Source organism: Delphinus delphis, chromosome 4 (assembly GCF_949987515.2).
Source record: "Delphinus delphis chromosome 4, mDelDel1.2, whole genome shotgun sequence".
Classification (NCBI taxonomy): Eukaryota; Metazoa; Chordata; class Mammalia; order Artiodactyla; family Delphinidae; genus Delphinus; species Delphinus delphis.
In genome coordinates, this window is record NC_082686.1 from 81,614,234 (window position 1) to 81,641,202 (window position 26,969).

At 43.3% G+C, this 26,969-nt stretch overlaps 1 protein-coding gene across 1 annotated transcript in view; it reads left to right on the top strand.

The window, feature by feature from the left end:
• The window catches only part of IGF2BP2 (insulin like growth factor 2 mRNA binding protein 2), a 48,670-nt gene that overhangs the window by 14,140 nt on the left and 7,561 nt on the right, over positions 1-26,969 (top strand). The window contains exons 7-12 of the mRNA XM_060010993.1: positions 7,289-7,411; positions 7,754-7,889; positions 10,692-10,820; positions 20,922-20,990; positions 21,862-21,978; positions 25,953-26,027. Coding sequence (XP_059866976.1) covers positions 7,289-7,411; positions 7,754-7,889; positions 10,692-10,820; positions 20,922-20,990; positions 21,862-21,978; positions 25,953-26,027 — 649 coding nt within the window. The remainder of the gene's footprint in view (positions 1-7,288; positions 7,412-7,753; positions 7,890-10,691; positions 10,821-20,921; positions 20,991-21,861; positions 21,979-25,952; positions 26,028-26,969) is intronic.

The window sequence follows — 26,969 nt, forward strand, 5'->3', positions numbered from 1 at the left end:
TTTCTCTTGGTGAGCCTAATGCTTCCATCACTCACTGGTAATAATTATTGGTAGGAACATATAGACCCGTGCTGTCCAGGGCCATGCAGTGATGGAAATGTTCTGTATCTGCACTGTTCAATACGATAGCCACTAGCCATGTGTTCCTGTTGAGTGCTTGAAATGTGACTAGTGCAATGGAGGAACTGAATATTTTATTTTAATCCATTCAGACTTAAATAATCGCATGTATGGCTAATGGCTATCATATTGGACTGGGCAGATACAGAAAATACATTGTTGTCAAAACCATCATTTACTATGCTGGAAAAGGGTTTTGTCACCATGCTCCTAAGCCACTTGCACTCTTAAAATTGGATTATGTTTCCTTAAATAGTAGAAACTGGTATCTGAGTGGCTACTTCATTCTTCTTTGTTTTTCTCTCTCCCCCTGTCCATTTCTTTTACAAAATATTTCTTAGGATTCCTGAGTGTTGTACCAATTTGAATGACAAATACAGTTTTTAGTAACTTGTATAATTTAGTAATACAAATTTATTAATTTGTATTATAAACAAATTAATGGTAACAGAATAGGCAATATAATAAAAAAGGCTGTATGTTTGTTTGGCAAAATCCACTTACAGGCATGTGTGGCAGTTTTAATAAAGAAGCAGTGAGGGGGCTTCCCTGGTGGCACAGTGGTTGAGAGTCCGCCTGCCAATGCAGGGGACACGGGTTCGTGCCCCGGTCCGGGAAGATCCCACATGCCGCAGAGCGGCTGGGCCCATGAGCCATGGCCGCTGAGCCTGCGCGTCCGGAGCCTGTGCTCCACAACGGGAGCAGCCACAACAGTGAGAGGCCCGCGTACCGCAAAAAAAAAAAAAAAGAAGCAGTGAGGGATGAATTGAATATAAAACTGATTTAGCAAACAATGTCAAATAATAGTGTTCCAAAACCAAGAAGATGAAAGTAGTTCCTAAAAGAAAAACGTTGCAAATCTATTCTTAGATTTCATAAGGGACTCTAACATTTCACTTAACTAATTATTTACTATTTGGGGCTTTTGAAACCCCCCACATGCTGTGTCTTAATTTGAAGAAGCCCCTCCCTCATCTAAGTTATTGAGAATTTTATAAATGTTACCCTCCTTGGTCCTTTGAGCTAGGTGTAAGCATCTTACAATATTCTGAAGAACCAAAAAGACTGATGTATAAATTGGATTCTTAAAGTATTCGTGTAGAGCCAAGATAGAATTTGACTGTCTTTGAAGTACTTTTTTTTTGAGTGCGGCACCTTGCTGAGCACTGTGCTGGGTTGAGGCTACAGCCCTGAACAAGATCCAGTTCCTTTTTTTATCCAGTGGGAGAGACATCTGCTAAACAAATAATTACACCAGTAAGTAATTAAGCACAGCTATGAGAGGTGCTACAGTGGAAAACAACTGCAGGTAACTGGAGGCCCTAATCAAGGTTTTAGGGGGCAAGAAGAGATTTGAGGATTTCAGAGAAGGCCTCCCTGTGTAAGTGACATTTAAGCTGAGCCGTGAGGAAGATGAGTAGGAGGTGGAGGACGGAGGAGAATAGGGATTCTAAACTTTCTTTCTATTCATTTACCAAATATTTATTGGGTACATACTGTCTGTCAGGCACTGTTCTATGTGCCAGTGGACAAAGCTGACAAAAAAACCCTGCCCTCTGTAAGTCACATTCTAGTGGAGCTTCTTCAAACATCCATGTATTTTGAGGCAGTAGTAATGCATCTGTTCAATGCTTTTGGTCTCAAGTAACAGAAAACATAACAAGTGGCTTAAGCAATAAGAAACAATTATGCTGTCACATAATTAGAAGTCCTTATTGTGTGAGAGTGACTGAAAGGTCAGTTGAATCATAGACTAAAAGGCCCATGACTTTTCTTTCTGCTTTACCTTCTTCAGGGTGTCTGATACTCCCCTGATGATGACAAGATGACTGAAGTGATTTCAGACCTTGGATCCCCACAGAAAACTATTTAAAAGTTGAAAGAGAAGGCATCCTCTCCTTGTCCCCCCCGCCCTTTTTTTTTTAACTTTTTTTATTGTAAAAAAAAACAAACAAAAAAACACCTATCATAAAATTTATCGTCTTAACCATTTTTAAGGGTACAGTTCAGTAGTGTTAAGTATATTCACATTATTGTGAAACAGATCTCCAGAACTTTATCATCTTACAAAACTGAAACTCTGTGCCTGTTAAACAACAACTCCCCTTTTCCCTCTCCCTCCAGCCTCTGGTAGCTACCATTCTATTTTCTGGTTCTGCGAATTTGACTCTTTTAGAGAACTCAGATAAGTGAAATCATACAGTATTTGTCTTTTTGTGACTGGCTTATTTCACTTAACATAATGACCTCAAAATGAATTCATGTTGCAGGATTTCCTTTTTTAAGGCTGAATAATATTCCATTGTGTGTGTATACCACATTTTGTTTATTCATTTATCCATTGATGGAGATTTGGGTTGCTTCTGCCTCTTGGCTATATGAATAGTGCTGTTTTGAAATATCTCTTTGAGACCCTGCTTTCAATTCTTTTGGATATATACCAAGAAGTGAGCTTGCTGGATCATACAGTAGTTCTATTTCCAATTTTTTGAGGAACCTGTTTTCCATAGCAGTTGCACCATTTTACAATCCCACCAGCCTTTCACAAGAGTTCAAATTTCTCCACATCCTTATCAGATATATGATTTGCAGATACTTACTTCCATTTCATAGGTTGTCTTTTCATTTTGTTGAGTGTGTCCTTTGATGCACAAAAGTTTTTAGGTTTGGTGTAATCCTATTTGTTAATTTTGCTTTTGTCAACTGTGCTTTAGTGTTATATCCAAAAAACAGTAGCCAAGTTCACTATCGTGAAGCTTTGCTCCTTTGTTTTCTTCTAGGAAAATTGCACTTTCAGGTTTTACATTTAGGTCTTTAATCTCTTTTGAGTTAATTTTTGTATATGAAATAAGGGTCCAGCTGCATTCTTTTTTTTTTTTTTGCGGTACGCGGGCCTCTCACTGTTGTGGCCTCTCCCATTGCGGAGCACAGGCTCCGGATGCTCAGGCTCAGCGGCCATGGCTCACAGGCTTAGCCGCTCTGCGGCATGTGGGATCTTCCTGGACCGGGGCACGAAGCCGTGTCCCCTGCATCGGCAGGCGGATTCTCAACCACTGCGCCACCAGGGAAGCCCCCAGCTGCATTCTTTTGCAAGTTTTCCTAAGATAATTTTCGAAGACACTGTCCTTTTCCCATGATGTAGCCTTGGCACCTTTGTCAAAGATCATTTGACCATATATGCAAGGATTTATTTCTGGGATCTCTATTCTTTCCTCTTGGTTTATTTTTCTGTCTTGATACCAGTACCATACTGTTTTTTTTTATATAAATTTATTTTTATTTATTTATTTTTGGCTGCATTGGGTCTTCGTTGCTGTGTGCGGGCTTTCTCTAGTTGTGGCGAGCGGGGGCTGCTTAGCAGTTGTGGCACACAGGCTTAGCTGCTCCGCAGCATGTGGGATCCTCCCGGGCCAGGGCTCGAACCCGTGTCTCTCGCATCGGCAGGCAGATTCTCAACCACTGCGCCACCAGGGAAGTCCTACCATACTGTTTTGATTACCATAGCTATACAATATGTTTTGAAATCAGGAAATGTGAGTTCTTTTTCAAACTTGTTTTGATTATTCAGGGTCCCTTGAGATTCCATATGAATTTTTTTTAATAAATTTATTTACTTTATTTATTTTTGGCTGCATTGTGTCTTTGTTGCTGTGTGTGGGCTTTCTCTAGTTGTGGTGAGCGGGGGCTACTCTTCGTCGCGGTGCGCAGGCTTCTCATTGCAGTGGCTTCTCTTGTTACAGAGCACAGGCTCTAGGCGTGCAGGCTTCACTAGTTGTGGCACATGGGCTCAGTAGCTGTGGTACACGGGCTTAGTTGCTCCATGGCATGTGGGATCTTCCCAGACCAGGCCTCAAAGCTGTGTCCCCTGCATTGGCAGGCGGATTCTTAACCACTGCACCACCAGGGAAGCCCCTCCATATGAATTTTTACAATGAGTTTTTCTGTTTCTGCAGAAGTTGCCATTGGGATTTTGATAGGGATTACATCAAATCTGTAGATTGTTTTGGGTGGTGTGGACATCTGAACAACTTTAGGTCTTCCAGTCCAGGCATCCGGGATGTCTTTCCATTGATTTCTCTCTTTAATTTCTTTCAGCGTTGTTTTATAGTTTTCAGTGTGTAAGTCTTTTACTTCTTTAATTAGGCTTATTCCTCAATACTTTATTCTTTATGATGCTATTATAAATGGAATTATTTTCTTAATTTCCTTTTCGTATTGTTCATTGTTAGTGTATAGAAACACTACTGTTCTTTGTATGTTGATTTTATATCCTACAGTGTTGCTGAATTAGTTTATTAGTTCTAACAGTTTTCTTGTGGAATCTTTGTTTTCTACATATAAGATCATATCATCTGTGAACAGAGATAATGTTACCTCTTCCTCTCCAACTTAGATGTCTTTTATTTTTTTTCCTTAGCTACTTGCTCTGGATAGGACTTCTAATAGTATGTTACATAGAAATACTGAGGGCATCTTTGTTTTGTTCCTGATCTTAGAGGAAAACCTTTCAGTTTTTCACCATTAAATATGATGTTCACTGTGGGCTTTTCACAAGTGGTCTTTATTATGTTGAGGTAGTTTCCTTCTGTTCCTAAATTGTTGGGTGTTATTAATCATGGAAAGTTGTTAAATTTTATCAAATGCTTTTTCTGTATCAATTGAGATGATCATGTGGGTTTTGTCCTTCATTCAGTTAATGTGGTATATTATATTGATTAATTTTCATATGTTGAACCATCTTTTCATTTCAACTTAAAGGACTCCCTTTAGCATTTCTTGTAGAGCTGATCTGATAGTAATGAACTCCTTTAGCTTTTGTTTATCTGGAAAAGTATTAATTTCCCCATCATTTTCAAAGACAGTTTGCTAGATGCAGTATTCTTGGTTGATAGTTGTTTTGTTTGTTTGTTTGTTTGTGGTACGCAGGTCTCTCACGGTTGTGGCCTCTCCCGTTGCGGAGCACAGGCTCCGGACGCGCAGGCTCAGCGGCCATGGCTCACGGACCCAGCCGCTCCGCGGCATGTGGGATCTTCCCGGACCGGGGCACGAACCCGCGTCCCCTGCATCGGCAGGCGGACTCTCAACCACTGCGCCACCAGGGAAGCCTGATAGTTTTTTCTTTCAGTGCTTTGAATATGTCATCCCATTCATTTCTGGCCTGCAAAATTTCTGCTGAGAAATCCATCCATAATCTTATGGAGATTTCCTCATATGTTACTAATCACTTTGCTGCTTTCAAGATTTTCTCTTTGACTTTAGACACTTGGGTTATAATGTATCTCAATGGAATTCTCTTTTGGTTTATCCCGGTTGGATGTTCTTGGAGCTTCTTGAATCAGTATGTCCATTTGTTGTCTCAGATTTAGAAAGTTTTCTGCCTGTTTTCTTTGAATAAGCTCTCTGCACCATCTCTCTCTTCTCCTTCTGGGATTCCAATGACATGTATTTTGATCCACTTGATAATGTTCCGTAAGTCCCTTAGCCTTTCTCCACTTGATTTATTTATTTTTTTTGGCTGCGTTGGGTCTCCCTTGCAGCGTGCAGGCTTTCTCTAGTTGCGGTGAGCAGGGGCTATTCTTCATTGCAGTGCACAGGCTTCTCTTGTTGTGGAGCACGGGCTCTAGGCACGCGGGCTTCAGTAGTTGCGGCACGCGGGCTGTAGGGTGCACGGGTTTCAGTAGTTGTGGCACATAGGCACTAGAGCGCAGGCTCAGTAGTTGTGGTGCACAGGCTTAGTTGCTCTGCAGCATGTGGGATCTTCCCGGACCAGGGATCGAACCTGTGTCCCCTGCATTGGCAGGTGGATTCTTAACCACTGTGCCACCAGGGAAGTCCCTTTCTCCACTTTTTAAAAATTCTCTTTTGTTTCTTCTCCTCTCATTTGATGATTTCACATGACTGATCTTCAAGTTTGCTGATTCTGTCTTCTGCCTGATCATGTGTGCTGTTGAACCCTTTTAATGAATATTTCAGTTCAGTTATTGTATTTTTCAGTTCTGTTATTTCTGTTAGGTTTTTTAATAGTTTCTTTTTCTTTGTTGATATTCTCACTTCATTCATGCATCATCTTCCTGATTTCATTTAGTTGTCTGTGTTCTCTTTTAGGTTATTGAGTATCTTTATGATCACTATTTTAAAGTCTTTGTCAGGTAGCTCATAGGTCTGCATTTCTTTAGGGTCAGTTTCTGGAGTTTTATTTTGATCCTTTGATTAGGCCATGTTTCCATTTCTTTATATGCCTTATAACTTTTTGCTGCGATTTGAGCATTTGAAAAAAAAACACCTCTCACAGTCTTTGCATACTGGCTTTGTTCAGGAGAAGATCGTCACTAATCAGTCTGGCTGGAGGTTCTAGGACCTCTCAAACCATTTCTGATCTCTTTCACCCTCTGGCTTCTGACTATGGAACTGCAGCTCTAACAGTTCACCTCTGTTTTCAGCAGCTTCCAGACTCTGGCACCAGGCTTGTCAACTCTAAGTCAGGCGAGACAGAAACCAATCACTCGGGCAGCTCCCAGGCAAGCCAGAACGTGGGAATCATGGTCCAGTTTTTTGTTTCTGTCCCAGGGGAGGATCCCTGGTATGGAGGATTTCCTCCCAGTTTCCCCTTGCTATACTGTGTAGGGGAAGGAGCATGAAAGGCATGCCAAACGCCACAAAATTTCCTACCCCTTTTACTTGAATCCCTTTTTGGTTTTATAAAAGCCTGGGTGCTGTAGCTTCTCACCTGATCTCTAGAGTTCTTAGAGAGATAGTCTAGCCTATCTTTTGTTGTCAACTTGGTGTCTCAGTGGGAGTAGGAGGGCCTGTAGCTTCCTAGTCTACCATCTGACTGATGTCATTATCCATTGTGCCTTTTTTAAGAGCAAGGAGAACCTTCCTGAAATCACCCAACAGACTTAATTCTCATACCTAGTTGGCCAGATCTCTCTCATGGACCCATTTCCAACCAGTCACAACAAGGGAGTATAATTACCATGATTTGGCGTGTGTTAATCAGAATTCACGCACCAGAGTTAGTGAAGGACCCAGCATCTCATAAAGCCCATGGCCACTTGGTACCTGAACAGAAATGGCTTCTATTTGTAAGAAACAAGGAGGGTAATAGCTCTTGGGAGGCAACCGTTGTGTTCACCTTAAATGTTAAAATGTGGCTTGTGTCTTTTAGAGCTGAAGAGATTCCTCTGAAGATCTTGGCCCACAATGGCTTGGTTGGAAGACTGATTGGAAAAGAAGGCAGAAATTTGAAGAAAATTGAACACGAGACAGGGACCAAGATAACAATCTCATCGTAAGCCTCTTGTTCAGATTAATTGTGCCCAATAATGGAGAATTTGAGCATTTTGATATATCCAACTCATTCATCTGCTTGAAAGTGGGAATGTAATCATAAGTGATATGGTTATATTCAACACCATCAAAACAAATACATAAATAGTTACCAGTCAAACATTTTCTACTGTGGATTTGATCTAAGTCACTACAAAGATTTGAGATAAGATGGCAGATATTCTGTGCCACAGCGTGTGGTGTCTTCTCCCTGTCTCCTCCACCAAGACTTGTTTGTGATCCTTCTGGGATTTTATTTTTCCTTTTGAAAAAAGGAAATTTCTCTCTTTTTCCTGGTGGCCAGCTTGCAGGATTTGAGCATATACAACCCTGAAAGAACCATCACTGTGAAGGGCACAGTTGAGGCCTGTGCCAATGCTGAAATAGAGATTATGAAGAAGCTGCGTGAGGCCTTTGAAAATGATATGCTGGCTGTTAATGTAAGTGCCTACTGCTTTCTTCTCCACTGGTTTTCACATGTATTTTCAGGCAGGACCCAAGCCTCTCTAAGCATAATTGCCATTCAGAAAGTGAAGAAGCACTTTAGAATAGGTATGCAGAGTTATTCATGTCTTCTTGGGGCAAGGGCATTAGAATAATCAGGAAACGAACTAGTAAATTATGATAAGTGCACTGGACAAAATAGTATGGAGTCAACGAAATCACAACTTGGAAGATTTTAAAATGAGGAATTGCTTATGATGTATTGTTAATTAAAAGAATATATAAAAGTATATATAACTAGGGTTATAATTATGTAAAATAATATGGGTCAAAATGCCTGGAAGGCTATATATAAAAATCAAAATAGCTGGTATGTTAGAAAAGTGGGATTTTTTTCCCCTATTTTCCAATTTTAAAAGTACATACTTTAAAAATAACTTCTGATTTTCATCTCTCACTGATCTGTTCTTTTATTTTTTAAATTAATTTATTTTTAAATTTTATTTATTTTTGGCTGCATTGGGTCTTCGTTGCTGCGTGCGGGCTTTCTCTAGTTGTGGCAAGCGGGGGCTGCTCTTCGTTGTGGTGTGTGGGCTTCTCATTGTGGTGGCTTCTCTTGTTGTGGAGCACGGGCTCTAGGCGTGCAGGCTTTAGTAGTTGTGGCACACGGGCTCAGTAGTTGCGGCACGCAGGCCCTAGGGTGCACGGGCTTCCGTAGTTGCGGCACGCGGGCTCAGTAGTTGTGGCTCACAGGCTGTAGAGCGCGGGCTCATTAGTTGTGGTGCACAGGCTTAGTTGCTCCATGGCATGTGGGATCTTCCCGGACCAGGGATCAAAGCCGTGTCCCCTGCATTGGCAGGCGGATTCTTAACCACTGCGCCACCAAGGAAGTCCCTGATGTATTTACGCCCAGTAAATGTTGTCATCCACCTCAGCTCTAATACTTCTAGCAGACTGATTTGGGTTTGTTCTTCCTGTTATTACTACTAGTTCCAACTTTTTAATGGAGAGACACCATTCTAAAGTTCATTCAGAAATCTTAAAAATATTTGTCCGTCAATCAAAGCACAAACTCAGCTCAGAGGAGTAAATTTTTTCATTTTTTATGGTAGTGATTTTTTTTAACATATACAAAACAGGAAAGGATACTATGATAAGCTCTCATATGCCCATAATCCAACTTCAACAGTTACCAACTCATGGCCTGTTTTGTTTCATCTGAACCTTTATCCATATCCCCACCCACCTTGGATGACTTTGAAGAAAATCCCAGACTTTGTGTATAACATTTCACAGAAGAATAAATGTTGACAAAGGACTAGGTAGGTTAAACGCAGCCCCAGTTTCCTCACTGCAGCACTTTCCACAGGACCTTCTTACTCAGGTCAGTACTCTCTCTCCCACCTCACCCCAAATCCCCCCTTAGTAGCCCTTGTCACATCATAATTACGAGGCACAACGAGGAGAAGACTTCAGTGTGAACTTCTCCCCTGTTTGTGTGTATTTGTCTGTGAAAGTATCATCCGCTGATCTCATTTACTTCTTTGGGGATCTTGATATCTTATGATAAACAGCTCTTTCCATGAACACCTGGAAATGCTGCAAAGGGTCTGGGTGCTCCAGACATCTTCCCCTGAGCATATATATCACTTAGGTTCATTCATGTCTGGGCTAAAGTCATGCATTGATAGGTGAATAACAGAACTACTAAATCTTATACATGAATGGGATCAAGGTTAAGGATCCTAGCTCTCCTATTCCAGACATTCTAAAAGAAGACAACTTACTGGGTGACCCTAGAGCCACAGATAAGAAAAGAGAAAATGTTAGAGCTTTGCTTAGCGTTCAGGGGGCAGTGGTGGGACAGGTTGGATACAGGCCAGGGTGGGCGCTGCATCATTCCTCTGCCTCTGAAGGGGCAGCCTATGTGAGCATCCCCATATTTAAATGTGAAATTAGCAAGTGAGATGATCATGAAGCTGGCAACTAAATGGTAAAGAAGCCAAGGTTGTGAACCATTCTGAATATGGATAATGGAGTTTACATAAGTGGTATCTTAGTGAAGGGTCTGATCTTTCCCTGGATAGAGTTAGGAAAAACTATTAATCTAATATGTTTTAAACATATTCATCCAGCAAATATTTATTGAGTACTTACTATGTACCAGGCACTGAGCTCACAGCACTAAATAGGACAGTCTCTGTCTATAAGGAAACTGTGGTCTAAAAAGGGGAGAGGCAGCTACACAGGCCATTCAGATACCATGTGATGCCTGCTGTTGTAAGGAAACGTGGGCATGTTAGGAGAGCACCTTGAGCTGAGGCCTTTGGGGTGAGAGAAGGCTTCCTCGAAGAGGGGACACCTAAGCTCAGGTGAAACCCACATGACGAGTAGGATGTAGCCAGGTGAGGAGGGAGAGAAGCACATTTCTTGCAAGGTAGACAGTGTTGGGGGGGGGGGGTGGTCCAGAGGAGGACGACCGGGCAGAGTGGAGGTAAAGGGTTAGCAGGAGAGATGCTGGTGAGGTGGCCTGGGTCCCCAGGAAGAGCCTTGCTTGCTGTGTTAAGATGTGTAGACACTCTCAAGGCAGCAGAGAACCTTTGAAGGGAAGCCACAGTCAGGTTGAGGTCTGGAGAGCTCACCCCTGCAACACGGTGAGGAAGAGGCCCACGGGGCCTGGGCGGAGCTGATTCATTAGGAGACCCTGGTGCCACCCAGGCAAGAGATGGAGGTTGACCCAGGCAAGCTGGACCTCTCAGGTCTCCTCCCCTCAACTTTTTCTCCATTTTTATTCCCAGCAACAAGCCAATCTGATCCCGGGGTTGAACCTCAGCGCACTTGGCATCTTTTCAACAGGACTGTCCATGCTGCCTCCGCCAGCAGGGCCCCGAGGAGCTCCCCCCGGTCCCCCCTACCACCCTTTCACTGTAAGTAGCTCAGTTCTCAGGGGTTTGCTCATACGCTCCTCCAGGCAGCAGCATTTCTCTGCCATGTTGAATCAGAGCCAGAGCCTTCATTTGGAAGCTGTGCTCATAAGGGATTGTAGAATGAATTCAACAGTTCTTAGGACTTCTTCCTAATGGACAGATTAATGTTACTAAACCATCTTCTAAGTATGTGCTCTTAAACATATAGTATATGTCATATCTGGGAAGGAAAGAGACTACTAGCAAATTTATTAGCTAGAAGGCTACTCATTGTAAAAAAAGGATTTGTTAGCTCAAATCAGAACCTTCATGAGTGTTGTTCACCTACTAAAATATTAGGGTACCTGGATGACTCATGTATAAAATTCCCACCTGTGTCTATGACTCAAATTCATTATATTCTATTAATAGGCAGTTTTAAAAAGAAAATAACACAGTGTCTAGATTTCTAAACACTTAGCACAATGCCTGGCATTTAGTAGATTCTCAGTAAGTATTTATTGTTTGAATCATAATTAATAGTGGCAGAAGAAATGTGAACTTTCTGCGTTTTCTGCTTGTTCGCATTCTCAAGCATCATCAGGATCAACAGATTACCAAATTAGGGCTCAGGGTACTTGACAGCCTTTTTTTTTTTCATTCCTAATTCTTCTCCACACATACTACTTATTTTTTAAGCAAACTAATTTTCTCCCAGTGTTTATACTGTTTAAATGGGAAGAATCAGGTTGGAGAACATTAGCTTAACCACTTCTTTCTTTTGAGAGGTGGTCTCTGGTGTGTAGTAGGCATTGCAGTGTCGGAATTCCTAGTAACTCTTTGGGTCTCTGTAGAGAGGTAGGATGAACCCACTGTGCTGTTTTGTCAACAAAATACAGACATGAACTTGCACCCACATCCTTAGTCACAAAAACATACACATTCTGTCATCTTGTTTATATACAGCTCTTCTGAGTCATTTTTAAATCTCCATACCGTAGAGTTATATACATTTTCCCTTAAACTAAAGGATAGGGTCCAATATTGAGCTGTGTGTGTGTGTGTTAGAGGGAGCTGGGAATATGGCAGGAGGGAAATGGCCGCTGTTATAGTCATGTAGCTGCTCTAAGGAGGGAGAACAGCTATGAGAGGTGCATGTCCCCGTATCTTTGCTGAGATTTGAGAATGACCGAGCCCAGTACAATGAACTGGCATTTAGACACATCTCATTTCTTGGGAGAAAGACTGTACATACTGCTCCACAGAAGATAACTTCAGAAGCCTCTCAACCTAAGTAACGTAAATGGTGGGAGAAAAAAGATATAATACAATAGACCACTTCTAAAATTGATAATCTAAAAGAGAGGTCAGCAAACGACAGCCTGAGGCAGCCCACCACTTATTTTTGTAAATAAATACATCTGTGAATGTTTGTTTACGTACTGTCTGTTTGCTTTCCTGCTGTGATGGCAGAGTTGAGTAGATGCAGTAGAGACCCTGAGGTATGCAAAGCCTAAAATACGTATTTGGCTCTTTACAGAAGATTTTGCAGACCCCTGAACTAAAACAAAAAGAGAACTTTTCATATGATAGCAGAATATTTTCTAAACTTGAAAATAGGTTTTGCCATTTTGAAAGCTTCCTTCACATCTGAGATTTTTTACTAAAATAGTAGAATAATGATTTTACTGAAATAGTTTCTGTTCTTTATAAAATAGATTTTAAATAAAATTTCTTCTTTAAGCTAAAAGCCATGTAGTTCTGATCTTGAGCCCATAGGTCAAGATTAGATTCTAACCCAAAGCACACAGTTGCCCCAAATCTGCAACAGTACATCTCCTGCAGACCTCTCTCTCTGACAGCTGCAGAACTCAGGGCAGGCATGGAGGTGGCCATCGCCACCCACCTGTGCAGAATCTAGAACCTGTACTGCAGGATTGAGGGCTTCCCTAGTGGGCTCAGGCCTCCTGAGAAGGACAGGGTAGGATGGGGTGGTGGGGATACTTCAAATACTTATAAAATATTATTGCTTGCTTGTCACAAAGGCATTCAGATTTCAAGGAACTAGGTTATTTCCTGGTTGCTTTTGTGCATCACCAAACTCTAGCGCTTTTGCTCTTAGCATCCAAAGGTCAGGAAGTCTGTGCACCTCTTTGCAGCTGGCTCACACATGCACAAATTGGTCTCTCAACTCTGGAAGCTTCTAATGTATGTGTGTATGTATGAAAATTACCATTATCATTTTCTGGTTATAAAAGTAATATGTGCAAAGTATTTAAGAAGCAAATAATACAAGTGCAGGTTTTTTCTTAATCTAGAAATAATCAGTGTTTCTGTGTATATGTGTGGGTATATATACAATTTATATATACATGTATAATGTATTAAATATATAGGTGATGTGTGTGTGTGTGTGTGTGTATTCCAAATTTTCACTCTACAGTGGAAATCCTTGTATATATATCTTGGTTCTTTTATCCAGCTATTTTCTCAATAAATTCCTGGAAATAGACTTGCGGAGCCAAAGAATGTATAAATTTTATATGTAACTATAAAAATATAAATATTGATAAATGATAAATTTTGATACATAAAGAATATACTACTTTTCCTTCCTATCTGGTATGTGACAGAGAGGTGTTTTTTTCCTCCTATACTCACTACCAATGTAATTATTCCTTGCAATCTGATACTTTAAAGGGTGCTATTATGAGATTTAACACTGGGGCTTATTGGCCATTTTTTTCCCTCTCTAATGAATTGTCTTTTTGTATCCCATGCCCATCAGTCTATTAAGAGGCAGTATAGATTCTGGAGTCAGGCTGCCTGTATTTGAATCTCTGCACTATATCACTTGTTATTTTTAACAAACTTGGGCAAGTGACTTAACCTCTTTGTGTCTCCATGTCCCTGTCTATAAGATGGGGGTAATAATAGTACACATATCGTGGGGTTGTTAAATAAGTAAAAACCTGCACACAGTAATTGCTATGTAAATCTTAGCTGCTGTTGTCATTTACCGCCATCTTTTTCTTAATGATTTGTAACAGCTAATTACATATTAAAGCTGTTAACCATTTGTCATGTTGTAAATATCTTCCACCAGCTTGTCATTTCTTTTTGCTTTATTTGTGGTGTCTTGTGCCATAGTAAATTCTTTTTTTGGCTTAATTTTTTTACCTTTTTTTTCTTTCTTCTTTATAAAATTAATTTTTATTAGAGTATAGTTGCTTTACAATGTTATGTGAGTTTCTGCTATGCAGCAAAGTGAATCAGTCATACATATACATATATCCACTCTTTTTTAGATTTCCTTTAGACCCGTTTAGGTCACCACAGAGCATTGAGTAGAGTTCCCTGTGCTATACACTAGGTTCTCATTAGTTATCTATTTTATGCATAGTAGTGTTTATATGTCAGTCCCAATCTCCCTCTTCCTCCCACTTCCCCTTCCCCCCTTGGTAACCATAAGTTTGTTCTCTACATCTGTGACTCTATTTCTGCTTCACAAATAAGTTCACCTGTACCATTTTTTTATATTCCACATATAAGCGATAATTTGATTTTCTCTTTCTGACTTCCTTCACTCTGTATGACAATCTCTAGGTCCATCCACATCTCTGCAAATTGTGCCATAGTAATTTAAAATAGATACTTTTTGAACAATCGAACTATGCTGTGTGAAGTAAATAGTAAACGTTTCCCTTCAGTCTTCCTTCTCTTACCCAAATTTCACCCAGCAACCACTCCCCAGAAGTATAGCACTATTATGTTTTAAAATATGTTTTATGAGTGTATATAATCCTATAATCATATTATTCCAAACAAATGGAATCATGCCACACACAATGAATTACTGTGTTTTTTATTTGTTTGTTTCCATTTTTTACTTACTGTGGGCATCCTTTCCATATTTAGAACTAATTCTCTTTGATGGCTATGTAGTATTCCATTGTATGAAATTTACTATAATTTTTCTACTGAGCATACTATTTTTCTACATTTGGGTTGTCTCTAGGCTTTCTCTCCTACAAATAGTGTCAAAATGAATATCCTTATACATAAATGTGTGAATATATCTAAAAGCAAATTCTAAGACTGCAATTATTGCATCAAAGGGGAATGTATTTTAAATTTTCACATTTCCCTTCAGCAGAACTTACGCAGAAATTTTAAGAATTAAGATAGTTAAATCAATGATGTTTTCCTTTATGGACTTCTGGCCTTTGTTGTTATGCTAAGAAAAAGCCTTCTGCCATCTAAGACTATAAAATATTCTCCCAAGTTTTCTTACCGTAATTTTGAGTTGTTGCTTCTGGGGGATCATAGTTTATTATTCACAGGGAATTTATCTTAACTTGTACTTTGAGATAGGGATCTAACGTTATTTTTTTTCCAAATAGCCAGTTTTCCGAAAGTCACTTACTGAGAAATGCACCATTTCATCACTCAATTTGAAATGGCAGCTTTGTTGTTCGCTTAATTCCCACTGAGTCATATTCCTGGGCTCTATTCTGTTCCATTCATCTTTTTGTCTACACTGCAGTTACTATAGTTTTATAGCATCTTTGACAGTTTCAACAATCTTTTTTTTCCTCAGAGGTTGAATTGGAAAGATGGTCAACTTATACTATACTTGGGAAAATTAATATGTAGGAATTTTCTGTTCCTTGAAGATTTGATACAATCCATCCATAAAAATTCTGGGCCTAGTACCTTTTGTTTGGAGAAAGATTGATCATTTATAACCTTTTCAATTTCTTATATTTTCCTATGAAAGTATTCATCTCTCTTTTCATACTTAGTGACACAAAGCTGTGCAGAGCAAACTGTTGCCTTTTAAAGCTGCGAACTTGCGAATCTCTCTCTCTTTTAATTCCTAACATCATATATTTCCTTTCCGTTCTTTTTCGTGATCAAATTTACTAGGGATTTTTCTTTTAATTTTTAAGTAGTTAAGGGTTTCTTTTTTGTTATCCTATAATTGTTTCCTGTACATTTTGTACTCAAAGAATGTTATTGGAACATCTCTGATTCTTGTGGTCTTGCTCATGCATGATCAAATTTTGGAAATCATGGGCACTTGGAAAGATGTACCTTCTCTGATGGACTCAAAGTTGTGTATATGGCTATAAAATCAAGCTTTTAATTGGTGGCTTGTATCCTCTATTTTATTATTTTTATCTCTATGACTTACTACATTTTGAGAGCAGTTTACTGTTCTCCCACTATGATTATGATTTTTCAAATTCTTCATTTCTAACAGATTTTTGTTTAATGTATTTTTATTATATTACTCTATAAATAACCTGGAATTTTAGTACAAATTATTAAATTTTCTTTCTAAGTCAATACACAGTCTCATATTTCACAGTTATTTAGAATTAACTAAACTTTTCTTACTGGTCTCTTTGCTCACTACAGATGGTTTCTTGAATTCCATATCCTCTTATTTTTTGAGTTATTTGTTTTCGTTTCTTTGTTTTTCTGGAGTAGTTCCTCAAACAACTTTTTTTTCAGGAATAATTATGTAAGTAGTATAATTTCTAAGCTTTTCTATACCTGAAAATGCCTCCCCCGCCCCACTTCATATGTGAATGAAAGTTCAACTAGGTATCTAAAAATTCTAGGGTCTTAGTTCCTTTAGAACTCTGAAAACATTGTTGCTACCAGTCTGATTTCTCTTACTTTAGTAGGTAACTTTTTTTTTTTCTTTTGTCTAAGTTTTTTGCCTTTTGTAGTATTTTACTGATACCCTTGGAAATCAGAAATCTGACTCTGAGCCCTTTAATCTGAACATTCAAGTTTTTCATTGGTTCAGGAAAACCTTCTGCGTCTGTAATTAATTTTAGCATTGCCTCTCTTCCCTCCACTCCATTTCCTCCTGGAGTTCCCACTTTATGGAGAGAGAGTAGATCTTCCCACTCTACTCGTCTTGTCTGAGTCCTTCCTCTTGTTTTGCGTGAGTTAATCTTCTTGTGCACTGATTGGCTTTTCAAGAGTGTCCATGCTGCTATTCGTATGACTTCTATGGAGTTTTTACTCCACAAGTCATGTTTTTAATTTCTAAGATCGATCTAGTTCTCTGATTGGCTTCCCTCATAGCAGTCTACTCACATATTAAAGCACTGCCCTCTTGAATCTCACTGAGAAATAAAGCAGACTTTTTAGAAAAGCTCTCCCTCTTTCCTGAATTAATTCACTGAGATCATTTTCTTGCCTTGCTCAGCTTTGCTCCCCTCTTCCATGCTGCTGATTCACTGTATATGTCCAGTGAGTTTTAATTGTCCATTCATGTACTTAAACTCAGCAGAGGGCATATTAGAATCCTTAGGGGAGCCTTATCATAACTACACCATGGGCCCCACCTGAACTAATAAATTTGGAATGTTCCAGAGGAGGGCAGTGTTGGGTTAAGATCTTGGGACGCAGAGTCAGACACAGAGATCTGTGCCCAAACCTTGGCTCCACCTCTTGCTAGCTTTTACCAATTCCTGGTCCGCCTCAGCTTCTGAGGTGGTCCTCTGAGAGCTCACAGGGGTGATAGGCAGGGGCTGGAAGGAGGCACTGGACAAGCTGGGATAGAATGGTGCACCTTCTGAATCTTGAATAGCTCTGCCCATGACTCTGACCAAGTCCACTCCCTTCCTCCCATGTCCGTATCCCTGGTTCCCAGGGAGAGCACCTGCCGTCTTTATAACAGAACTCTGTCATCACACTACGGCTAGTTATATTTTTGAACCTAATTTGTATGCCTGACCCTTGCCCTCTTTACTACCCCTTCAACACCCCTCTCTCTTTCTGCTCCCTGATTTCTTCATGATTCAGAATATCACCTAAATGATACATCAAATGGTCATACACAACAGCTAGGAACTGAGGAGCCTGCAGTTCTTCCAGAAAGAGCAGGGCCAACTTAAAATTGAATTCCATTCTAAATGTTCATGAGTATGTTTGATATATACGCCTCTACTACCCCCAGCATAGTCAAGCACAGAGGAAACGCAGACACTAGTTGCCCTCAAACGGAATTTGAAATGAACCAGTGGATAATAGTGACCCCCTGCACCCTTGCTGCCTCTCCTTTTGGGGGAGCATACCTGGCAGGGGCACCTTCACCATAACCTCTTCTCCCCCCACATATCCCAAATCATAATTCTTTTGAAACACTCAAAAGTAAAGTAGCTTCTCCCTCATAAAATATGTGGGGACCCTCAAACTGAGACAGTAAAAGCCCAGTTGCCATTTTAGGGTTGTGGTTCCATCCCGCCCACCCCACTCTGGGGCCCCAGTTTGTCAGCTGGCTACAGCCTGCTTTCCCATTAAAGAGAACATTTATTTAAGTCATGACAGGTTACTTTTTGGTCATTATGACTAAGCTTCTCTTCCAGTTGAGGTTGTGGACTCCATGTAAGCATGGGGGTGGGGGGAATGGAAAGTGTGCTCTGATAAGTGATAAATAAGTACGCACTTAACACTCAGTAGTTCAAGCCATACGGTGCCTGATGATGGATTCTCCATTCCTGTGACCTCATTGAATGCCACGTAACGTCCTTCAGGGGCATCCATTGTACTTTGGGTCAAATCCACGTCCAAATCAAGGCCCACGGAGCCCTCCCTGCGTGATCTCACACTACCTGCCTCCCCATGCCATCAGGCTGTTCTCTCAGTTGCTTTCACCATACTGGCCTCTTTTCTGTTTTCCAAACAGACCAACCCCTTTCCTAGCTCTGCACCTCTCAGAACCCTGCTTAGAATGTCTCTTCCCTAGTGCCTTGCATGGGGCTCCCTCTCCTCCGTGGGTCCCAACTCAGAGGTCACCTCCTCCAAGAGGCTTCCCAGACCCTCCAGCTGAAGTTGCCATCCCACTCATCTCGGCAGCTACCCATCCTCATAGCCTCCTGTTCGTTTCTTTCACATGCTTGTCTGCCTCTCCAGTAGAACCTAAGTTCTGTGGTGGCAGTGACTGACCTTTTTTGTCTCAATAGCTGTGTCCCCAGCACCTAGAGCAGTGCTTTGCTCAAATATCTTTTGGATGAATGAGTAAACAATTGAATGAACTCCCACAACAGTATTGTAAGCTCTGGATATTATTTTAATCCACTTGTGGATGAGGTTCAGAAAAGCTGAATAAATTATTCCAAGTTGTATAGAACTAGTGATTCAGACTCAAGTCTTCTGGGTCTTCTGACTCCAAAAACCAACTTATATACACAAAGGCTAATGACAGCCTCAGCTAGAAACAAGTTCCTGATTGCCGAGTTTTGGGGTTCTTTCTCCGCAACAGTTTTCCAGCTGTAACTCATGAATAAAAAGAGGACTGGGGAATTCTTTCTTTTTATCCTTTTATAGTTCATCGCCTCCCCTCACCCAAGTGGTAGATCTAAATTTGATATAGTGTTTATATTGGGAGTATTTGAACCCAGAATGGAGCTACACTTGTGGTTTGTCTATTTTGAGGCCAAATCACAATTCAAAAGAATTATTTCTGCCGAGAGCTGAAGGAAAAGCTCTCCAGGCGAGAGGAGGGCAGAAGCATCCTTTCCCCAAGGTAGAGCTTTGTCTGAGCAGAAAAGCTGCAGGAATTCTCCCTGACCCGCCGTGGCCCAGGAAAGGGACCTGCACTGAGAAGAGTCTGGAGCTGATGCTCTTCAAGAAAGAGGCAGGCCCAAGTGAGCCAAACGTCTTCACTCAGCTTCCTTTCGAAAGTGGACGTCTGCCAGAAGAACGCTGATCTCATAGCCCCCTCTTGTGGCCTTGAGGTGTCACTGCAGCCTCTTTCCAAGTCGTGAGAGCAGAGGCTTGCATTACAGGATCGTTCCCTTCCTTTGGCAAAGCTCTGTCCCCTGCAGGTGCTGTGGACACTCAGAGCACGCTTGGAGGAAGTTCCCCACCATGTTCACATCTCTTTTCCCCTGAAGTCCACTATCCAAACTCAAAAAGAGGAATAGTTTCATTTTTGTCCCTAATGAGTCCAAAGGCAAAGTTATGCTCTGGAACTCAGAATCCAACTGGACATTCAGGAGACAGAGGATACCAGGAGATTTGTTCAAGGACCCTCAAATGAAAGCTAGGTCCCCTAACTTCAAGCCTCCAACTGGTGTCTGACCACTGCTAGATGGCCCCTCAGGGATTGGTTCCATGGTGCCCAGAACTGTCCACCTCCCTTCCTGTAATAGGCATGTCAGCATTTACTTGGCCTTATGTGTAACGCACAGTGAACTAGACATTGCTGACTCTACTTAATGTCCTGCCCATAAAATATATAAATGCAGATGTATTCCTGTCTTGCAGGACTATTGTGAGGATTAAGAGAGCTTATGGGGAATTCCCTGGTGGTCCAGTGGTTAGGACTCCACGCTTTCACTGTAGGGGGCATGGGTTCGATCCCTGGTCGGGGAACTAAGGATCCCACATGCTGCGTGGCACAGCCAAAAATAAATTTATTTTTTTTAAAAAGAGTTTATGGATAAAGTATCTACCACAATGCCTAGGACACAGTAGGTATTCAGTAAAAAGCAGCTACTTTAAAAATTAACGCTACTTTCCTAATAGCTCTGTTTTCTTCTACCACATCTGCCTTCCTGTCCCCTGCTTCCCCCTCCCCCTCCACAATACGTATTTATTCATTCATTTTCTCTCCTCAGTTTCGTTTTCAATTTCTCTATTCTCAGTCTCTCCATTCCTTCTGAGATTCTCTGGACTCTCACTGACCTGACTTCCCAGGAACACTTTGCTTGTCTAGAGTAACTCTTGGATTTGTCCTGGCAGTCTCTGTTTCTTTAATCTGTGGTTCATAATTCCTCAGACAGTTGAAACCACTGGCGCTTCCTCTCTGCCTGAGGGCAGGTTAAAAAGTGCGTGAGCATGTGCCCTCCTCTGGTGGGTTCCTGGGAAGCCTAGACCATGACTCAGCTTGGAAATGATGAATATCCAGCCCAGCCAGTGCTCCGTGAGGGAAGGAAGCAGAGATCCGAGCTGCAGAGGCACAGGTGTGCCTTTAGGACAGCGCGGCCCGGTGGTGGTGCCGGGAGCCTGTGTTGTGTGTGGGAATCTTGCCTCCCTGGGTTTGGTGAGCGGCCCTATGGGCCCTGCTGACTGACGGTTTCTCTCCTGCTGCAGACCCACTCCGGATACTTCTCCAGCTTGTACCCCCCTCACCAGTTCGGCCCGTTCCCGCATCATCACTCAGTAAGTGCCCACAGTTCAGCCCCATCTGCCACTCGTCCCTCTCCTGTGGCCGGTGCCGCTCAGTCCTTGGCAGACTGACCAGTGCATGCTCACGGTGTGCGTGCCGGGTCCCCTGGTTCCAGGCTGTCCTGGGAGTGACACATTGCAGGGCATCAGCACACCAGACCGCCCGGCACTCAAGGGCACTGAGCGGCCCTTCAGCATCCTGCTGGTGCTCACAGATCCCACAGGTGGCCGGAAACTGGTGCAGAGGAGCAATCAGCAGGTCAGATTAGGAGGTGGTGTTGGGCTAAAGAACAGAGCCTCCAAAGTTCTTTAATAAAGTCTAGCAAGTGGGCCGTGTCATGCCCACAGACCCCTACAGACAAGAACAGCAAGGGCCCCTGGCGGGCTTGCCTGTGTCTCTGGGCCGTCCCCTCGCAGCCTGTTCGGGGCAGGTTTAATTACACTCTCGTTTTGAACCCAGTCCCCCTCCAGTGAAAATGCCGCTCCTGCCCACTAGGTGGGAGGGCAGCTCTCCATTCCTGCTAACAAAGTGCCTCAGGCCAGGTGTGCTTAATAGCTACTGATTCCTTGGATGAAGACGCAGGAGAAATACACATCACATTTGAACTTGACAGAAGGCCCGTGGACAGACAGCTTGCTGTGTCCAGCAAATTCAGAGCTGCCCAGGAGGAGTTTGCACTCTAGTGGTTGTGTAGTTGGTGTGGATCCTGTTCAAGTTCATCCCTCCAGCTTCCCCCCTGCAGCGCCCTAGGCCCCAGAAGAAGCCCATGCAGCATCCGGCCATTGCTCCGTTACTGCTGAGTGCCTGAAGGAGCAGCCCCAGTAGGAATGATGTCGTCTGTCTTGTCTTGTCCTGTCCTTCCAGTATCCAGAGCAGGAGATTGTGAATCTCTTCATCCCAACCCAGGCTGTGGGTGCTATCATCGGGAAGAAAGGGGCGCACATTAAACAGCTGGCCAGATTCGCCGGGGCCTCCATCAAGGTAAAGCCGCTCTTGACAGCTGCCCCTGTCCCACCCTCTTCCACCCCCATCGCCACCCCATGTCCCTTGTTCCTTCTGTCCGTCCCGGGCAATTCTTACACCATCCATAAAATCCTCCAGGACCTGGAAAGCCTGCCTTCCGGACTATTCCCATGTGCACTCATCTTTACCTCTCTCACTCCTTTTTTGTTCCACTAACAAATGAATTAGGAAAAAATACTAGTAATACGTAAGCCAACCTGGTCCTCTTTGGGCTACCATAGTCCTCAAGATAAAGCAAAGGCTGAGGATTCTCCCAAGTGAAAGGAGTGAGCCTAAGGAGAGCGATAATTTATATTCAGCAGTTGTCAGTGCTTTGATGCTTTAGTTAGTCTCCATTTCAGAAACCTTTGAACTTTGAAACAAAGAGCTTGAATGGAAAACTCTTTGAAAGGCAGTGATGAAGCCGCAGATAAACAAAAGCCGGTGACATAACCTGAGCCGCGGCCTCCCGGTTGAGGAGAGAGGTCAGGAAGGAGGGCCCCTGATTCACCCGAGTGCAGACACAGCTGCAGTTACATTCCCACCGCCTGTCTCCTGGAGCACAATGGGAAGAGTCGGCAGAGAAGCTGAAAGGGGAGGATTATTCGACCCTGGTCCCGCTCCAAGCCCAGCTATCAGCGCTGACTCACGGGCAGAATGCTGAGCACGTCCCAAGCCTCGTGAAACGCTGTCGGAAACAAGAGTTCCCGTTGTTACGTAAAATAATTTGCTGCCATGGGACAACCCGGAATTCCGAACAAGAAGTCTCATGACTTGGAGAGAAAGAATGCTTACACTTTCTCCCTAAGAAGAGCTGGAATTTCTCCCACAGCAAGTGTGCTGGAGAAAAAACAAAAACAAAACATTCTGAGTAGTGCAGAACAAGGATTGCAGTGATACCATGAAAGAATTTTATGTAGGTAAATCATTTCCCCTCTCGGTGCTCGTTTATCTCACCTGCAAAGCCCGCAGATTGGAGGAGAGCCCGAGGTGGGGGCAGACGGTGGTGGAGCACCCGGGGCCTTTGCACCCGGCAGGCTTGTTGCAGGTGAGACCCCAGCCCAGGTACTGACTGGCTGTACTGGGCCCGCCCTCTGTGTGGGACAGGTAAGGTATGGACGACCACTGGGCTGGCTGCACCCTGAGGGCCATTCTCAGTGTCCGGTCCTGTGGTCTGAGGTGCGATGCAGCGCAAGGGACAGAATGAGACAATTTCAACTAAAAGGGACTTGAGGGATCATTTCATCAAATCCTCGCTTTTTCCCCTGAGAAAAGGGAGACTGAGAGAGGGAACGGGAGATGGCCAAGGCACGCAGGTGGCAGGACTGGCTCTTAGATAGCAGTTCTGCCGACTTGTAGGCTACAGGGCACTTCCCAGGACTAATCGCAGCAATAACTCTCCACTTACCATTGCCCATAAGGAACTAGGGCCCAGTGTTTCATTGACATGTCAGTGGCCGCAAAGCTAAAGAATGTGAGGGCTGAGGTTGGACCGGGCTATCCTATTTTTGGTCCAATGTTTTTTCAACCTGAGTGCTATACCAGAGTCATTCCAGCAAGACTTTGGGAAAGTAGAGAAGGATCAACCCCTTGGGCTTCCCCCACAGCATCCCCATAGTCCCTCTCTGTCCCAGCAGAGTTGAGTGGTGGCATGACTTCTGTGATGGGCAAAGACAGCCGGGGACAGAATGGGCTCTGGCTCTCTCCAGAGTAGTAGAGAAAAAGAGAGGAAGCCAGGGAAACCAAAGATTGGCAAGAGACATATCCTACTTTTTAAAATCAATCTGGTTTTTGTTAGATTTCCTTTATCTTGACGGTTCTCTGACAGCATTTGTCTCTAAAGGTGATGATGTCACTAATTCCAGAGAACCACCCCCAATCCTGCTCTACCAGTCTTCAGGGGCCCCAACTAGAGGCACATTTGATGCTGCTGGGGCGGGGGGAGAGCTTTACACTGACACGTGGGAGCAGAGTGCTGGAAGGGGGTGGGCTGAGTTGGGATCGGGCGGTGCACGCAAGAGGTGTTTCAGTTACAGGCGGGAGCTGAGCCCCTGTCGCCTGCCTTTCCTGCACATCATCTGGCTGACAGCCTTCAGAATGCCACACACAATTCCTGATCCTTGTTTCAGCCCTGCTCACCCGTGATCTTGGTGGTCACCTCATCTTTCTGCATCCCATTTGCTTCAGTCATAAAGTGGAGTCCTCATTCCAGGTCCTCTCAGGGAGTTGGCCTGGGGAGTGCTATTCCAGAACTGCCGGAGCACACGTGCGGCTCTCAAGAGTTCTGGGCTGGGCTGTGAATACTAGGTAGTGGAGAGACGGGGGGCTTTCTTTCAGGATCGGAACAAGGCAACTGTGAGAACTGATGGGGTCAACGTGAATTATGAATGAGCCTTTCAGCCCTTCTTGATTTGGGTGGATAAGAGCTGGGAACCACTGTGTCCATGCTCCTGTCACTCTCATTTACTCTTGGAAATAAGGAGCAGATTTAGTGCCACCTATGGATGTAGAAGTAGAGATGAGGGTTCCCACCAGGGATCTTAAGGGCCAGTCTGTATGCAGCCTGCTGGAGGCTCTCAGTCCCCGGGACACGTCTGTTTTTTGGCTGAAGCTGCTGCCCTGCAGTTGAAGGCTGGCAGGTGGTCAGCCCACAGCCAAGGGAAGACCCCCCCCAGGAAGCTCAGTGGTCGGTGACCAGTGTCTCACGTTCATCCTCGTGCCACCAAGTAGTCAGGGCCAGATCTTCTTTGAAGGTCTCATGGACAAGGTCAGCACAGGCCTTGGGTCTGTCTTCATGGTGAAGCTGGGACAGCGACACAGGACCCTGAGGCCTGCAGGTGCAGCCTGGCTTAGGACATGTACTGAGAGAAAACTAAAACCCTGTGGAGGTGGAGGTCTTCTTGCGGGAGCCAAGACTGAGACACAGTGGTTCAGAGATGATAACTTCAGACACGCCCCGTCAGTGGTGAATCATGTTCAGCTGAACAGCTGTCTCGGGGTTGGGGTCTCTGGGTGGTGTGTAGGACTTTATGAGGTGCATTTGTGTACTAACCTCACTCCTGGCTCATCCCTAAGTGCCTGGTGTACTTTTAGATCATTTAAAAGTAACTTTATGGGAATTCCCTGGTGGTCCAGTGGTTAGGACTCCGCGCTTCCGTTGCAGGGGGCACAAGTTCCCTGATTAGGGAACTAAGATCCCACAAGCCACGTGGCATGGCCAAAAAAATAAATAAATTTAACTTTAATTATGCTACATTGTGTTTATTTTTAAAGCTACCTTAAAAGGTTTTTGAAATAAGGCAGGGTATGCGGGGAAAAAAATATGTAAAGAGGATCTAACAAAAAGATGTTCGGTTGTTCCATCTTGAGTTCTGTTACAAAAGACGTCAGAGTCACAGAGTGAGCGCTAGGAGGTTTTGAGCTTGCCAGGTTCAACTGCCATGTTTCATCTGTGGGGAGAGGAGGGGTTTGTAGAGCGCGCACTGGAACCAGGGTGTTCTCGTGCTTGCTCTGGTGCCATCGGTTGATTTCGTGTGCTACAGAGGAGCTGGTCCTAGTCACACCTGTCACTAACGGCCCTTTCTGCAGGCTGACTCCAACTTAACTCCTCTGTGGACCAGCCCTTCCTCGCTTCTGGGCCCTTGGTGGGCTAGTGGAGCTCCTTGGTGAAAGGAGGCTGGTCACACTGCTGGTGGGGGCAGGGACAGGCAGTAAGTACTAACTTGTTTCCAACTATTCCTGGGTGGCCAGAGACCCAAATTTGATACTGGGCACTACGGTCATAATCTCCTAAGACCCAGAGTGGAAGCAGCAGGGTCAGACAAAGCACCAGGTACAAAGGTGTGAGTCTTATAATCTCTTGCTAGTGGGTGTGCCATCCTCTTAGACAAGGAGGAGGAGCTCGGGGAACAGAGCCAAGCAGTAGCATTTCCCTCTTGCTTTGTGAACTGCAGATTGCCCCAGCAGAAGGCCCAGACGTCAGTGAAAGGATGGTCATCATCACCGGCCCACCTGAAGCCCAGTTCAAGGTCAGTGCCAAGAACCCCCTCAGCCCTGTAGCCCTGGATACAGGGCAGCCTGTTAGGGAAGGCTGAGGGCCTTTAGCAGGCGCAGCTGCCCCAGAGCCAGGTTCAGGCTCTTCTTTGGAGGCCCAACCTCCATTTCCCTTCCTTCTATAGTCCCACCCACCCTGTCTTCCCCCCCTCCAGGCTGCTCCCTCTGTGTGGAGCCCTCCTTTCCCTTCTTTCCCCTGGAAAAGTGGACTCTCTGTCAATGCCCAGTTAAGATGGCATCTCTGATCCCATTGGTCGTGGTTTTGAAGATGGGGCATAAACATGGGTGTGAGGGGAAATAGCACAGTTTGTTGGAAGTGTTGGGGGTGGGGGGCGGTGCACTGTTTTAATTTTTATTTTATATTGGAGTATAGTGCACTTACAATGTTGTGTCGGTTTTAGGTGTACAGCAAAGTGATTCAGTTATACATATACATATATCCATTCTTCTTCAGATTTTTTTCCCATATAGGTTAGTACACAATATTGAGTACAGTTCCTTGTGCTGTACAGTAGGTCCTTGTTGACTATTTTATATATAGTAGTGTGTATATGTTAATCCCAAACTCCTAATTTATCCCTCCCCCCCACGTTTCCCCTTTGGTAACCGTAAGTTTGTTTTCAAAGTCTGTGTCTGTTTTGTAAATAAGTTCATTTGTATCATTTAGATTCCACATATAAGTGATATCATGATATTCCTCTTTCTCTGTCTGACTGACTTCCGTTAGTATGATAATCTCTAGGTCCATCCATGTTGCTGTAGTGGTATTATTTCATTCTTTTATATGGATGAGTAATATTCAATTGTGTGTGTGTGTATATATTTATCTTTTGGTTGGAACATTTAATCCATTTACATTTAAGGTAATTATCAATATGTATGTTCTTATTGCCATTTTGCTAATTGTTTTGTATTTG